The sequence below is a fragment of the Periplaneta americana genome, chromosome 7 (genome assembly GCF_040183065.1).
Source record: "Periplaneta americana isolate PAMFEO1 chromosome 7, P.americana_PAMFEO1_priV1, whole genome shotgun sequence".
Classification (NCBI taxonomy): Eukaryota; Metazoa; Arthropoda; class Insecta; order Blattodea; family Blattidae; genus Periplaneta; species Periplaneta americana.
Window position 1 is genome coordinate 13,007,630 of NC_091123.1, and position 17,776 is coordinate 13,025,405.

The 17,776-nt window shown below is 34.1% G+C and overlaps 1 protein-coding gene across 1 annotated transcript in view; it reads left to right on the top strand.

Annotated features, from left to right (window-relative positions):
- LOC138702923 (uncharacterized) overlaps positions 1-14,753 on the top strand; it is a 151,278-nt gene extending 136,525 nt beyond the window's left edge. Inside the window, exons 8-9 of the mRNA XM_069830329.1 lie at positions 40-151; positions 2,087-14,753. Coding sequence (XP_069686430.1) covers positions 40-151; positions 2,087-2,439 — 465 coding nt within the window. The 3' untranslated portion in view covers positions 2,440-14,753. The remainder of the gene's footprint in view (positions 1-39; positions 152-2,086) is intronic.
- The last annotated feature ends 3,023 nt before the right edge of the window (positions 14,754-17,776 follow it).

Below are 17,776 nucleotides of genomic sequence, written 5' to 3' on the forward strand. Positions count from 1 at the left end.
ATCTGATGGATTGTTCTCACTGTTTGTTTCTATTTCCAGGGTGCTCTGCCAATCCGGTGGATGGCTCCCGAGTCTTTACACTACCGCATCTTCACACACAAGTCAGATGTCTGGAGCTTCGGCATTCTCATGTGGGAGATCGTCACACTTGGTGAGCAAACAGTTAGACTGGGGGTCGACTTGTTTGTGAAATAAAGGACCATGAAGCTCTTATACTACGTGAGAAGTAACCATGCCATAGAGACATCTGTAAGCTAGATTCAGTCAACAGATTCCAACCATTTGTGTAGTTCCTTCTTCTATGGAGTTAGAAGTCCTTACAGAGATACAGGAATTACTTACTTACTTACTTACAAATGGCTTTTAAGGAACCCGAAGGTTCATTGCCGCCCTCACATAAGCCCGCCATCGGTCCCTATCCTGTGCAAGATTAAGCCAGTCTCTATCATCATACCCCACCTCCCTCAAATACATTTTAATATTATCCTCCCATCTACGTCTCGGCCTCCCTAAAGGTCTTTTTCCCTCCGGTCTTCCAACTAACACTCTATATGCATTTCTGGATTCGCCCATACGTGCTACATGCCCTGCCCATCTCAAACATCTGGATTTAATGTTCCTAATTATGTCAGGTGAAGAATACAATGCGTGCAGTTCTGTGTTGTGTAACTTTCTCCATTCTCCTGTAACTTCATCCCGCTTAGCCCCAAATATTTTCCTAAGCACCTTATTCTCAAACACCCTGAACCTGTGTTCCTCTCTCAGAGTGAGAGTCCAAGTTTCACAACCGTACAGAAGAACCGGTAATATAACTGTTTTATAAATTCTAACTTTCAGATTTTTGGACAGCAGACTGGATGATAAGAGCTTCTCAACCGAATAATAACACGCATTTCCCATAATTTAATTTCCTCCCGAGTGTCATTTATATTTGTTACTGTTGCTCCAAGATATTTGAATTTTTCCACCTCTTCGAAGGATAAATCTCCAATTTCTATATTTCCATTTCGTACAATATTCTGGTCACGAGACATAATCATATACTTTGTCTTTTCGGGATTTACTTCCAAACCGATCACTCTACTTGCTTCAAGTAAAATTTCCGCGTTTTCCCTAATCGTTTGTGTATTTTCTCCTAACATATTCACGTCATCCGCATAGACAAGAAGCTGATGTAACCCGTTCAATTCCAAACCCTGCCTGTTATCCTGAACTTTCCTAATGGCATATTCTAGCGCGAAGTTAAAAAGTAAAGGTGATAGTGCATCTCCCTGCTTTAGCCCGCAGTGAATTGGAAAAGCATCAGATAGAAACTGACCTATACGGACTCTGCTGTATGTTTCACTGAGACACATTTTAATTAATCGAACTAGTTTCTTGGGAATACCAAATTCAATAAGAATATCATATAATACTTCCCTCTTAACCGAGTCATATGCCTTTTTGAAATCTATGAATAACTGATGTACTGTACCCTTATACTCCCATTTTTTCTCCATTATCTGTCGAATACAAAAAATCTGATCAATAGTCGATCTATTACGCCGAAAACCGCACTGATGATCCCCAATAATTTCATCTACGTGAGATACAGAAATATAAATTAAAATACTTCTTCAAATCAGAAAATATCTATACAAAGTGAACAATAAGTATACAATATTGCTAGTAACTTCTTAAATTTTAATTTTACAAAAAAAAAAAGTTTTATACAAAAGCTGTTAGAGATAAACCATACAATATGATACCAGTGTTCGAAAAAATTTAGTTACCGGTATTTAGGTATGCAGGGTGTGAGAGTAAACATTATTTTTTCAATGGCATTCTATATTAAAATTTACGTATTTCGAATTTCCATTAAATTTTACAATGAATATGTAGAAATTTTACCCATTCACCCGTTCCTTATGACAAAATGCTCAGTTTAAAGTCCTCTACCATATGTACAATTTTGACCCTAAAGGTTTGAGACACTCTGTATACATCACACACGCATGTACTGTATATGTATAGTTTTCTGTCTTGTTGTTGTCTGCTGTCTACCTCCTTGACACAGTATAGATACCCTCTCATGTGTAACTTGCAGGCTCGACGCCGTACCCCACAATGGGTGCACGGGAAGTGATGCGCCGGGTGCGGGATGGGTATCGGTTGGAGCGCCCCAGCCACTGCCGGGTGGAGCTGTTCCGGGTGATCGCCAAGTGTTGGCATGCAGACCCTGGCAAGAGGCCCGACTTCGCAGCCTTGCGGCATGAGATAGGGGCCCTCATAGAGGACAGCAAGGACGGAGGGGGCTACGTGGATCTCGAGAGCTTCGCCAGTGACGAGCACCACCATCATCACCACCACCATCACCACCATCATCACCACCCGGGGTCTGCACCCGCAGCTCTGGGCAGCCGCATCGCGTGTGACGAGGAGATTGTGGTGAACATGTGACATAGCGCCATCTGGGTGTGAAGCTCACACCTGCCCACGAAGTGCGAGTTGCAGGTCCAGGGCCTTCGATTATTGTAATTAAGAACTGCAGGGAGGCCTTTGGCGGAAAGAGCAGCGAGAATAGAAGTTAGTAGACACGAAGTGTATCTGGAAATAGATAAAGAACACTCGTGCATATGTGGTCTCATGACATACAAAGTCCTCCGTGATCTAACGGTTATGGTTTCTAGAGTTCAAACCCGGTCGTGAGTATTGAATTTTTTTAACAAATATATCCTGAGTATGGCTCCCTCCTGGACGGAAGTAAAGCTAGGGGTCTTGTGCCATGCAAATTTTGTGGAGTGCAAAAGAACCCCACGGTTAATAATTAATTGATGAACTAGTGGACTTACTCGTGTTAAATATGTAATATTTGTCCGGCTTACAGCTGTTTCAGTGCCTCACACACCATCATCAGAGCGTGAAGCACTGAAACAGCTGTAAGCCGGACAAATATTACATATTTAACACGAGTAAGTCCACTAGTTCATCAATTAATTATATTCAAGTGTTAAAAGTGGTGTACGCAAGATTCAAAATGGACCCACGGTTAATGTTATGAGCAAAAGTGTATCATGGGACAACAGTAGCAAATCAGGTTCTACAGCAGCTAATATGCAATACGTAAATTATTTTAGCCAGTCATCATTTCCGCTTGTCACAATCAGAATTTCAGGAGTAATGAATACTGTCCTGCAGACCTTACAGGGATCATTACCTCAGAAATGAAATGAAACTCAGCCAAACTAATAGAACTCCAGAAGAGTCTTATAAGCAAACGTTCTGATGGGGGGGGCAGATAAAAAAAGTTAAATTTTTTTCTTCCACCATGTTAATAATGTCAAAAGAAGTACTTATACAAATTTTGGCCACTTGACCGCAATTATAAGGGCCGTAAAAAATAAGTTCGCCAGGGTCCGTTAACAGAAAGAAAAAACACAATTTCATTGGACAAATTTATTGAAATAGACACAGCAATTGTTGAGCTGTTTTTTAACATATTTTCCATCGGAATTTAAACATTTCTCATATCATGGAATCGACAGTAACCTGCAACTTGTACTTGTGGAATGAGTAGCAAATGGCTGTTTCAGTTGTCACGTGACTTGCGTACAAAAAGTTCAACTGGCCTAATGGACTATAATTTTTAAATTACGCTAATCATTCCGTCCATTGTTTATTTTTCTGCAGTGTTGTCGAGTTCTTCTTCATCCTTCTAAACACATCTGCAGGAAATGTATCAAATTCAAATTCATGAATCATCAATCAAAAATCCTAATTTAAAAAATTAATAAAATATTTATTTTTATTTATAAATATGTGACTGTAAATACTTTTCAATCAGATTATTTATTTTCAGTATAAATGAAACATGAAACAATTGCTTGAAATAATTGTTTGTAACTGATGACAGTTGACAATCTAGCTTGAGAATTTCATCAAGTCTAGTATATACAATCACGAAGCTTGAGTTGTTGAGGGTACTAGGAACAATAGACTGTGCCGGTGCTATTTCGCATTGTCTATAATGAGGCGATAGTAGCGATCCTAGTGGTTAGCAACTATCTATGGATGCATATTGCCTACGTATTGAGCTTCGTGACTGTATATACTAGACTGTGATTTCATTACATTTGTTACAGATGTGTGGAAAAGGATGAAAGATCTTATTGATACTAAAGTCATATCTTGATATGCAACAATGTAGCCTAAATAAGCAAAACGTAAAATGTTAAATCAAGGTTAAGGGACAAAGAGTAGGATTTAAGGCCAGTAGACATCATATTGTTTGCTTTGAGAAATGTGTAGCTACAAATAACTACACAATGTCCACTGGAAGAAACTTTTTATGACAGTTTCCACTTGATGTTCCTACAGTAAACATGCACAATGACATCTATATACTGACGTGTGCATTCAGAACAAGAAATGATGTAGCTGCAATAAAGAAGGAACAGTGTTGACTCGTTCAGGAGGAGTTCAGACTGGGTATTTTTCCTTCATTGAATATTTTAAAACATGATGTTTTGTGAGTTGGATCTATCTTTATCCTTAGGTGAAATCTTACTTGTTGTAGTCATTAAAATAGCTAAATTTCATCCGTAAAATAGAGTAAAGGCTGGTTCACAATAAACCGGGAACGAGAACCAGAATGAAAACGAGAAGCAGAGGACGTGAATATGAAAATTTTTGATTCACAATAAACCGAGAACGTAGACGACTGTGCGTATCGATATGCATGTCAATAACGATATGTAAAGTCGATATTACGCATTCTGATGTTATTTGTGTATAATTGACCAATGGCGTTCTCTCATGAGTACAAGGCAGCCAACATAAACACAGGTTAACCAACTTCGAAATTTCAACTGAAACGTTTCATTAGGTACAGTACCACAGTCTAATATATATTAGACTGTGACGGTACTATAAATGTGCCCATGCATCTTTATTATCACAACCTATTTTAAGTCTACCATAACGTAAAATAATTAGAGAAGAAACATTTGTAATAGAACAAAAATGAACACAACAGTAGTTAATGAATTGAAACATGAATATGTAGTGTGTAATACAACCAGTACAGTAATAAAATATGATTCACTTACGATCGGTGTTCAAAGACGCAGCTATTAAAAGCCACGTATTCTCCTTCATTTTCTCATCTTTACACGAGGCACGCCGCTTATCGTAAACGTGAGGATTTTCCTCAACACTCAAAATTAGAATCTCATCAAATAAAACTTGATCCATGATGCACAGCACAGAACAAAATAATGCATAGGTTATGTCACGGTCTTCTTGCTACAAAATATACTACGACGAAATAGCTTTTAGATGGCAATAGAATGAATCTAGTGGACTGTGATCGGAAACATAAACGCCAAAGTTGAAACTTGGCCAACTCTCTGTTCCCGATCCTGGGCTCCGGCAAGCTTTTCGTTAATTGTGAATGCTCACATTTAAATGTACACATTTTAACAATTTTACCGTTTTCGTTTTCGTTCCGATTCTCATTTCCGGTTTATTGTGAACCAGCCTTTCTAATACTTTCAGTGAGTGAGATTCATTTTTCTCCTGAAGATGAATATAATTCCAACCTTCGAAACGTCATAAGGGTCCTTCCTTGAGGGTGCTAATCCTTGTGCCTTGATTTACTGCATCCATTAAAAAAAGTGATAAACAAAGTTACATTTTTGCATAATAATTACTCCAAATATTTTAAATACATGGACTGGTATACATATGGATATCTGTATGCATATCTGTCTATTAAATTAGAGAAACTTGATAAATTAAATCACGTTCAACAAATGATGAACATGAGTTATAGGCCAGTTGAATGGGCTATCGAAGTGTTGCTGATGAAGGGGCAGTATAACAGATCATTGCTGGAAAAATGCTCTGGGTGAATTGCTTATGAATGTCTAATATTGGTCCACAGATCAAGAGATAATGTCCTTGGAGTGAATGATGTTAGTTATGGTTTTCCTTCATGAATAAAACACAGAATTCACTGAAAAGTCTATGGTGTTAGAATGGCGTTACAAAATATCTGTGCAATTAATTTTTTAAGGAAGAAAATAACTCAAAAACTTGATTTTTGCTACTGTTTGAAACATGGGCATCACCAGAAATATTTACGGGGAGAGGATGAAATTTTTGATGAAAAATGACTAAATTAAAAAAAAAAAAATCTTTAAAATACTCTGTCATATGTGTGGCTCGCCATTTTTAAACTTCCTGCATTATGGATTTTTAAATCATGCGCCCACTTTTATTGTTGTTTCCGGTAAATTAAATTTTCAAAAATTCTTCCCTTCCTTTAAAATACCCTTTGATATGTGTGGAATGCATTGCATAACATATTGTGGGTATTTGTGCCCTTATCGGCTGTTGAGACGTCATTTTTAAACTTCCTGCACTAAGGATTTTTAAATCACATGCCCGCTTTTATCAGTTTCCAGTAACTTCATTGTTTTTGCTACATTGCCAGATAAAATTAATATAATTTCTGAACTATTAAAGATCCATGGATGAAATTTAGAACACACATTCTTTAGACTATTAGGAAACTTTTTTCTGTAACAGAATTTTGTTAATTCATTTCATATTAAAAATACGTCCGTTTGTTTGCAAGAAAGGAAATCAGAAAATTGTTACTCAATTTTAATTGTTTATTTTACAAACGTAGGGACTAATATCAAAATTTTGTTATAGACAGTTTGTAGAACATACTTTTGCAAATACATTGCAAAAACTGTTTGAATCTATCTTTAATATCGGTTTAGATATATCAGTTTTAGTACAATACTGCATTGGATATATTCTTTTTCAAATTTGGGCCCCAAATAATTTTTTTTTTTTTTCAAAATACTTTTATTCGGTTGAGTTACCACAGCTATGAGCTCTCTACATACAAAAAATTAATAATTTACACCAAATAGGAAAAAAATACCATCCTCTCCCCTTAAGAGGGAGAGAAAATATTATTTTCGTGAAACTGGTACTTTAACTGTGCAATAGGTAAATGCTAGATGTTACCACAGCACAGCTGACATTTTTCACGGTTCTTTCACATTTACAATGTCTAAAACCGCTTCTTATAAATATTTAAACATATTACAGCCATAGAAGACTTTTCTTGTATTGCATGGGTGATAACACTTGTTTCAATGAGTGCAGAGAAATAAATTATCTTTGAAAATGTCAGTAAATATGTTTAAACTGCACCTCGAAGAAAAATTAGCTAAAATAATCTCATATAGCCTTGTTAAATTAACTTAATATTAGAATCCTTGTAGTAAGACATTCTATACCTCTTGCTGATGCCTTTGTAAATCTGTTACGAGTTAGAGTTTCTTTTTAATTTAAACTGTGATGCATTGATTCGAACCATTGTGCCTCACTTTCTATTTTGTTTCTGTCTTGTTATGTCTGAGGTTTCTAAGATCGTATAAAAAGTATGCTTAAAAAACATCTACATCCTTTCTCAAATTGAGACGTTGGCCTGTAGAGACATCTGTCCGCAAACTAATGGAACTTTCTGGGTTGAGAAACAACTGGACTGTAATTCTGCCTGGATCAGGGTTTTTGTTTTTCAAGGAAACTATGAGGAGGACTTTTTTTTTTTTTTTTTTTTTTTTTTTTTACTCTTTATAAATTCTGTTACTCTTTGCCGGATTTGAACTCACAATCCTTGATTTAGAGTACATACACTAGACTACTCAAGGTGATATGTCATGCAATTTAATGCCAGTCTCTGTAGTAACATTCTTGCAACTTACTGTTGTACCTTAACATGGACTACAATCAATTTAAGGTTGGAGTTTCAAGTTTGTAATGCTACCCTCTGTTAGGAATATTTCTCCAGGACAGCATTGCTCAGACATTTAAAAACTCAGGATATCTTTAAATAATTTCAGAAATTATCCTGATTACCATAAACTATCAATCTGTTACAGTACAGTGAAACCTGCCTTTGTGGTCACTTCATTTAAACGGCCACCTGGCCAAAAGGCCAATTTTCTCTGGAACCAATTGGATTTTCCATAAGATCAATACAAATTCTCTCTCTATTTAGCGGCCACCTCATGCGCCGGCCAGCGGCCGGGGTCTATTTGGATTGGAACCTGACTGTAACAGTCACTGTCCAACAAAAACTCTTTTCACGAATACTATCTGACCTACTTTTTCGATGGTTAGAGGACAGGGGACAATAGCTAAGTGTACAACAGTACACCCTCCATATCTTGGGGTTAGTTGGTTACTGTTTATGACTCTTTTGTCACTTTCCACTCCGACCCTGCACAGCTATAAATTCTTACTCGTTTTTAAAGGATTGAAACACGGACTTTTTCTATCGAAAATGTCACAATATGTTTTAGGTCAGTAATTAACCATTCTAATTTTTTTATTTTTTTCCTCCTCTTTCTATCCTTCTCTATTTGGACCAGCTTTTACGAATGTTTCTTCTTTTCATACAGGTTTTTTTTTTTTTTTTTCAGAGTCCTCCCTAACAAAACTTTAAGTTTTAAGAAAAAAGAGTGTAAAGGGGGGAAGTTGGCAAAAGACAGAATAACCCTGCTGTTTTTTTTGTAATGCTGCAGGAGAAAAAGAACCACTCTTAATGATAGGAAAATCATTGAAACCGAGATGTTTGAAAAATGTTGACATGGGCTTACTGATTGTGAAGTGGACTGCCAACATTAAAGCTTGGATGGCATCATCATTGTTTGAGAATTGGCTATGCGATTTCAATTCGAAGATTAAACGACAAAATCGCAATGTGATCAGTGGAATTGGTGTTTCTTCCTGCAAATACGACATCACACCTCAAGTCCCTTGAACAAGGTATTATTCAGTCATTTAAACTGAGGTACCACAAGCGAGTTTTGAAAAGGCTAGTTGCCAAGAATGGAAGAGGCTGACATTAATATGCACGATTGTTGTACCGGTACGCGCACAATAGTAAAAAGTCAATGAAATTCAGTATTTTCATGCTGATTCATAAAAACCGCAACCTTAACCAAGCGGCCACCTGATAAAACGGCCATTTTACAAGGTAACTTCAGATGGCCGCTTTAGACAGGTTTCACTGTACCTAAACTTATCACGTAGGTACTCATGTGTTTTGAGTTATTTATTTTATAAAAAAATACCTATTTAAAATAAATAATTGTTTAGTATTATTGAAATGAACGCATCTACTGAATAAAATTTTGTATTACGACCAATCCAGCTGTAGCTCTGATATTAGTGGTTTGAGAAACGCAGTACTAGAGGGATGGCCAAGAATTTATAATGAAGTTTAACTGTCACTGCATCAGAAGTGCTTTTGTTCCCTTAACATGGTTCTTACAGACACATCAAAGTGACTTGTGATGGTGACTATAGTGTTAAAAAGTGAACATGTGGTGTGCAGTGCCCTTTGTGTGTTTGCGTGTGATACAAGTCTTATCCAAAGAGGCCAACTGGTCGCCAGTTATTGTACATATTGTTTTCATGCTCTGGTAACAACTCCTGACAGACAAAATATTGCTGAAGTGTACATTATATCTGATGTTATAGGTACTATATTTTATTGGCAGTTTACACTATTCTAAGAGAACTAAGCCACAGTCAAAACTGTATCATTACAATTTAGGCAAAGTCCAAGAACCCCAAAACCAACTTTATACGGTACCGTACCAGTATTTCAAGAGAAATGTACAATTTTTCAGGAAAATGTTCCTTTTGTTAAATTACATTGATTTACTGATTTGAATGAGAGAGAAAGCAATGGTAAATTGTTCAGAAGAAGTGTAGATTGGTGCTAATGTCCACACCTGTGGAGTAACGGTTAGCGCGTCTGGCAGCGAAACCAGGTGGCCCGGGTTCGATTCCCGGTCGGGACAAGTTACCTGGTTGAGGTTTATTCCGGGGTTTTCCCTCAACCCAATATGAGCAAATGCTGGGTAACTTTCGGTGCTGGACCCCGGACTCATTTCACCGGCATTATCATCTACATCTCATTCAGATGCTAAATAACCCAAGCTGTTGATAAAGCGTCGTAAAATAACCTACTAAAATAAAAAAAATTGGTGCTAATTATGGAAAAGTAAGTCATGTTTTGAAGATTGACTCTGTTTTCGACTTCAGCTGTTTAAAACGTGGGATAAAAAGGGATTCCTCCTCTTTGGGGTCATTTTTTGTCATAGCAACAACAATGAAACAGTTGAAAACTGAAGTTTCTGTGAAAATAAAATAATCTTTTCTGACTTATGAATAACCCCGTAGTTTAACTCAGATATTTTCCTGGACTGTACATTCCTCCTAATACAGCTTATATAATTTCGAAGGATTACACATTGTGCTCGGAAGGAAAGAGTAATTTCTGCCCACCTATTGAATTTTAGAAGTCTCTAACATAAAAAAAAAGTCACTTTGAAAAGTTACAGATATAAAATACCAATTATATTCAACTGAAATTAACTACTTCACTACTTAGTGCCTTGTTTATAAAAGTACTGGTACAGTATAAACAGTGTTAGGTACCCAAACTTTTGTATTTAAATTACTGTGGCACATTTAATATTTGATATTTGGCAGAAATGATGACTGCTGCAACTCAGAAAGATTGTTTTAAATAAAGTGACTCCAACATAAATGAATTATTTTGCGGTAGAACTTGCCAGGTAGTGTTCGTGAGATCATGTTATACCTGCTGTATATGAGTAATTAAAATATAATCACATAAAAACGAATTAATTTTGAGTTGTAACATTCTGTAAAGCCAGTAAATTGTTACAAGCAGTCCATGGTTTCAACAAGAGATTACAGCTCTTCTCTTATTATCTATGATTAAATTCTGTCATTTTAGTCGGCCTGGTTGCCGCAGTTGGTATAGGGCTGGCCTTCTATGCCCGAGGTTGCGGGTTCGATCCCGGGCCAGGTCGATAGCATTTAAATGTGTGACGCTGATATAACCTCAGCAGTTGCGAGTCGTTAAATAAAACATAACAATTAATTGATTAACTAGTGGACTTACTCGTGTTAATCAATTAATCAATAAATTAGTTATTTAGTTAATCAATTAATTGTATTTAAGTGTTAAAAGTAGTGTACGCAAGATTCAAAATGGAAAACATAACACTTTTTTAAACATTCTGTCATTTTAACAAACATGAATTTGCGTCAGAATCAGTTGATCTTTACTGGTACAATACATTAGATGTATCTTGGACTGATACAATTCCAGTTTGAGCTGAAGTGTCTGTTATCCAGAGCAGTTATTAGTGTAGATTAGTGTTAACACGCACTAATGATTTGTCTTCGCCCATGTACTCCCAGGCTTATCCCTCAACATGTTTTGTTATGAAGTGTTCTAGTCGCTCATGAATGTTTTGTATGAGAATGTCATGATTCGTATGTGTACATAGTACGTATATATTTTCATTTAAACTAATAAACAATGTTTAGGTGCTTCCGCGCAGCCTGACTATGCCCTGGCCAGTTCTTTTGTTTTTTATTATTGTTAGGTGCTGTTGGCATTTTGAGGCGTAGCCCTTGTATATTTTTACCCCATTATAATTTGCAATGCCATGTTAGCGTACACACACTGGACTTGGCAACGTGGCATGTTTTAAACTTGAAATGTTCCTTATACTATGTTATCTTAATATTATTGCATTTTATCTTATTTTGTCCTTTGTTTTGAATTGCCCTACATACAGGGTTTTCATTTCAAAACTTCCCAGTCTAAATAATTAATTATTTACTTGAATTCAATTTAAATAAAAAAACACGTCAATTTAGATGTTGAGGGGGAAGTCTGAAACCAGGCTTAATAGCATTTTAGATTTCACCCCCTACTCCCAGCCACCCCAACTTCGAAATTTCAAATGGCACTCCTACTTACTGTATTTAGTAAACTGTCCTTGTAAATTTTATGTTATATTATTGGCTAAGACCACACCGTACACGAGCCTGGCTCTTACTGTGGTGGCTAGAAACATTTTTGTTTTATAATTTTGATATGTACCCACTAGCTAGCTAGTTAGTTAAATAAATTAAATTAAATATTTTATATTTAAATATGAAAGAGCATTCAATTCTTTACACACCTCATTCATTTGTTTTCGCATCTTTTGTTTTCTATCGTCGCTGGGCAATCTGTATTTTTGTTATTATCAGTTGATTGTAAGATGAAAACACAGCTTATTTTGTGTAATTTCTTAAATTTAATCAATAAGGCTAATTTATGTTCTCTCTTGAAGGGTATATACCATTTTAAAATAATTTAATACACAAACATAACTATTACATGAAACGCTCAATAAGTTTTTGTAGCTTTATTCTCTTCAGCTCTAATCAACAATAACAACAATCCAGGTTGCAAGGCGACGATAGAAAACAAAACATGCGAAAACAAATGAATGAGGTGTATAAACAATTGAATGCTCTTTCATATTTAAGTATAAAAATATAGGGGTGGCATTTGAAATTTCAAAGTGGGGGTGGCTGAGGGTGAGGGTGAAATCTAAAATGCAATTAAATCTGGTTTCAGACTTCCCCCTCAATATCTAAATCGACGTGTTTTTTGTTTAAAACTGAATTCAATTTAAATAATTAGTTATTTAGACTGGGAAGTTTTGAAATGAAAGCCCTGTATATTCCTTGCCTTGTCTTGTAAACAAATGTAGCACCCGTCACTTTAATCTAAATTAGGAAGTGGCACATAGTTAATCTCATATGAATGGTGAAAATGATCTTAAATATTTGATTATTACACTTTCAAAGCAAATCTGTGACATTGGGAACTACTTGCCTTTCTGTCATATTGGAATTAAACTATGCTTGTTAATATGAACACTAAAATTCTGATTCATTGTACTTGTATTAATTATTGTACATTTTTTTATACCGAAACACTATAAAAAGGACACAATTCAACAAAAACTCATCACTTTTATTTTTCAATTTCAGTTCACAGGTTAAGGTTCTTCCAAGTGTTATTTTTCCCTATATATGCCCAGCTTTGTTGGGCTCCTTTATTAAATCTCTTGAATATTTTCCTGGTTGTAGTCCAGTGTGTGGCACTCGGAATGGTGATGGATGCGCTGAAGCAACTCATATTACAGTGAAGATGTGGAATAAGTCTCATTCCAGCATGTGATTATGTGACACAAAATGTTTCCCAAAATGCGAAACAGGAGATTCAAAAGAGTTACAGAAACCTAATACTTATAAAAAGCTTTTTTTTTTGGTGTGATTCAGAATAAATTAATAAATTAAAAGTATTGAGATATGCATGCAGTTAAGTATAGGAGTCAATGCCTTTTGTAACAAAATTTCACAAAATCTATATTAACATCACATTGTTTGTTAATGACTCTAAAATAGTCTGGATTAAGAGAAAATCCCAGAACAATTATTTGGCCAAAGCCTCTTTGTGTATCATGTTCTCTATTTCACAAAATGTCTATTTATGATCACTAGGGCTAGGATTTTGATGAAATTGTATCTTTTTTCTAGTAAGCCAGAAAAGCAGCTGCTTTAGTATTTATATGTTATGTGATAAACTGAGTGTTTTAAGCATATTTGTTAGGGCATTTTTTGCCTGTTTCGGCTCATAAGAGCATCTTTCGTTTTATTCGGTCATTTTTTAGGCATTTTCATTTAATTTTGGCCATAAATCCCCATTATTAATGTAAAATAATGTTTATATTCTTTGATATTTTCTCTACATATTTTGTCCATTAATACCGGTACCCATTATTTTGTATAATATTTTAATCGTTTTTCTACACATATATTGCCATATTAATGTAGTACACCCCTGTAATGGATCAATCCAACCACCCCTTTAATATAGACTCGTCTATACCTGCTAATTCCGGATAAAGTGGCCTTGTGGTAGACTACATGGAAACTAAATCAGGTAAAATAATTAATTAAAGTGTACTACTTAGAAAAATTATGTAAAATTAAATAAACTTGAAATGTTGGTACTAGAATTTAATTTAATTACTAGCCCTAGTCGAAATATTAAGTAGTACAAAATCTCTTTTCCTACCAAGTCAATTATGTAAGATCAATTTTTAGGGCATTTTTAAGGACATTTTTTAAAGATTTTTAGGTCATAAATGCATTGTTTTTAGAACATTTTTTCATGATTAATAGGTCATCAAAATCCTAGCCCTAATGATCACATTGTTTTTAATGTCTCTAAAATAACCTGAATTAAGAGGAAATTCCAGAAGAATTATGTTCTCTATTTATGCCTTGTATTTTCCAAAGTTTTCTTGGAAATAGAGCTTGAAACATTGACAATTTGATTTCTTGCTTTGCTAAATTTAGAATAAACTTTCAAAAAACATATCTGTGAAAGATAATACTGTAATACTATTTTTTTTTTCCACTTCAATTTGACATTTGAATTAGGAAACATTAGAAATGAAGATGGATGCTTTCCTTACAAATTTACTTATTCTTGTAAGACTGCGTAACACAATTACATTGCACAAAATTTGCAATTTCAACTTGAATTTATAACAACATATTTTTTGTTATTTTAAATGCAATTGTCAAAAAGCAGTGACAACTTAGCGAGAGATCCTGAATCTACGTCCAGGTCTGCAGACAGACGTGCATTGATGAATATTAAAATGGAGTGGTGAGCAACAGCTGGACTGAGAATTTTTTTCCAACTTCACACATTGTATACGGTATTAATTTAAATTGTGCAGAATGTACTTTACATACAGTGATAAATATATTTGTTGTAGATTTTACATATATTGTGTTATTTTGTGAACTACCTAGCCTGTACCACAAAAATCCTTTTGCTTTCTATACAGAATGTCCCAGAAGAACTGTACAAAACTTCAGGATAAAGTTGTTTTATAATAATAATAATAATAATAATAATAATAATAATAATAATAATAATAATAATAATAATGATTTATTTTAGCTGGCAGAGTTAAGGCCGTAAGGCCTTCTCTTCCACTCAACCAGCAAAAAGTGTATATACATATGCATGAACTTACAAAGAATTCAACAATTTGATTTAGGTGAGAGTTACATGTATACAAGAGTTATTTACGAATTAAACAACAAAATACGATGAACTATTAATTAAACACTGAAATAAACTGTGTAGCAGAATTAAGCTAAAATACATAGAATGTTAATATACCGGTATTTCAAATAATATTAGATAATAGAAAGAGATTATTATGAGACAATTTTGAAAATACAGCACAATCAGGATGATGTCTAAAGAAAGAAGTAACAATGTAGTCAGTGATAGTTTAAATCAGTATGATTGGAGTGAAATGCTAATAAGGTTATCTTTTAAGTTGTTTTTAAAGGTATTTATTGTCTTGCAGGCCCTAATACTTTGTGACAAGGAATTCCATTGACGTGAGGTGGATACTGTAAAAGATGATGAATAACAAGATGTTCTATGAAGAGGTATACTTAGCGTGCCATAGATAAGTGATCTGGTATTTACGTCGTGGTTAGAGTATAGATAAGAGAAACGAGACGAAAGGTAATTTGGTGTTGAGATGTGCACAATTCGAAAGAGTAAAGACAAAGATTGTAAAGTTCTGCGTTCTTTCAGTCGGAACCACGAAAGGCTTGCGAAGGACTGTGATATGTGATCATATCGTCGGATGTTGCACACATATCTGACGCACATATTCTGAGCTCGCTGTAACTTGACTGACAGTTCAGAACTTAAGTCACTTAACAAAACGTCACAATAATTGAAGTGCGGCATTACTAGGGTTTGTACTAGGGTAGTTTTGGTTAAACTACATTGATTTAACCCTATATATCTACGTCCGAAATCTAACAACTGGGAGAAAGTGGAAAAAATACTGAAACAGATTTAAATTGTGCAGAATGTACTTTACATACAGTGATAAATATATTTCTTGTCGATTTTACATGTATTTTGTTATTTTGAGAACTAGTACCTAGCCTGTACCACAAAAATCCTTTTTTTTTTTTTCATTTTTTCATTTATTTATTCATTTGTTGATGAACATAACAGGCAAAGCCCAATTACAATGTTCACGACTAACAAATTAATTGATGAAACTTAAACAAGGAAAAGGAAACATACACTTATTAAAACTGAAACAAAATAGAAATAAGAGAAAGAAAAAAAGTGAAATTGAAATAAGGTGTGAAAGTAACTTCAAATTAACTAACAACAATATTCTGTAAAATATGATAACAAATAATTCTGTATCTAGAGAAATTCATATTGAAAATATCAACATTCGGATGAGGATGTAATTTATTGTATAACTGTAACATTTGGAAAACTGGGGAATTTTTGTGGGATTCAGTATTTGTCCTTGGTATGTAAAACAAATTTCGAAATTTCGTTTTAAGCTTAGGTGCATATAATGTTATATAATAAAATAAACCAACACAGTCCAACTTATTGTTAATAATTTTATAAAGAAAGTTTAAAGATTGACAATTTCGTCGAATTTGCAAACTAGTAAAATGGAAATGTTGAAGCATTGTAGCATAACTCTCATAGGTAGGATAATCATTATAAAGTCTGTAATATAACCATTTTAGAAATTTATTTTGAATTTTTTCTAGTAACAGAATATATTTGTTAGTAACTGGGTTCCAGATAACAGCAGCATACTCTAATTTAGATCGAACAATGGAATTATACAAAATTATTATAGTTTTCACTTTGAATTTACAAGAATTTCTCATAACAAAACCTAAACTTTTATAGGACAAATTTATAATATTATTAATATGACTATAAAATGTAAAATTGCTGCTAAATAATATACCTAAATCTTTATGTTCATTTTCTGCTGGTAAAACTTTTGCCTCTATTTTATATGAAAATTTAATTGTATTTTTCAATCTAGAAAAGGTCATATGTATACACTTATTTATATTAAATAACAATTTATTATTAATACTCCATATATGTAAGTTTGTAATATCTGTTTGAAGTAGCTTACAATCTGATATACCGGTAGTTTTGATTTCTTTATACAATTTAATATCATCCGCAAATAATAAAATTTTAGAATGTTGTACACAATTCACAATATCATTAACAAACAATAAAAACAATAATGGACCAAGATTGGAACCTTGAGGCACACCAGAATTTACCGTAAAAGGCTTAGAAGTATGTCCACGAAAGTTCACAACTTGTACTCTTCCTTTCAAGTATGATTTAATTAACGATAGCAATGAGAGGGAAAATCCATACTGTTTCAATTTCAATAAAAGAATATCATGGTCAACCTTATCAAATGCTTTCTGAAAATCTGTATAAATAACATCAACTTGTAATTTATTATCTAGCTGGGAGGAAACAAAGTGAGTGAAATGTAGTAAATTTGTAACAGTTGATCTTCCAATCATAAACCCATGTTGATCATGTGAAATTGATTTTGCTACGTAAGTATAAATTTGTTTATATATTAATGATTCAAATATTTTAGCTGGTGTCGACAAAACTGCAATAGGTCTATAATTTTGAATTTCGTTAATTTTACCAGACTTGAATATTGGAGTAATTTTTGTACATTTCCATTCTTTAGGGAAACAGCTGTGTTTTATAATGAGATTGAATATACTAGTTAGTAGTGATACTAAATTATCTGCACAAGCTTTAAATACATAAGGTGGTATACAGTCTGTTCCTGCAGATTTTTTGGGACGTAATTGTCTTATAGCACATTTTACATCTTCATGTGTAAAATACATTATGTTTAAGAGATTACAATCATTGACTATATCAGTTGATACATCA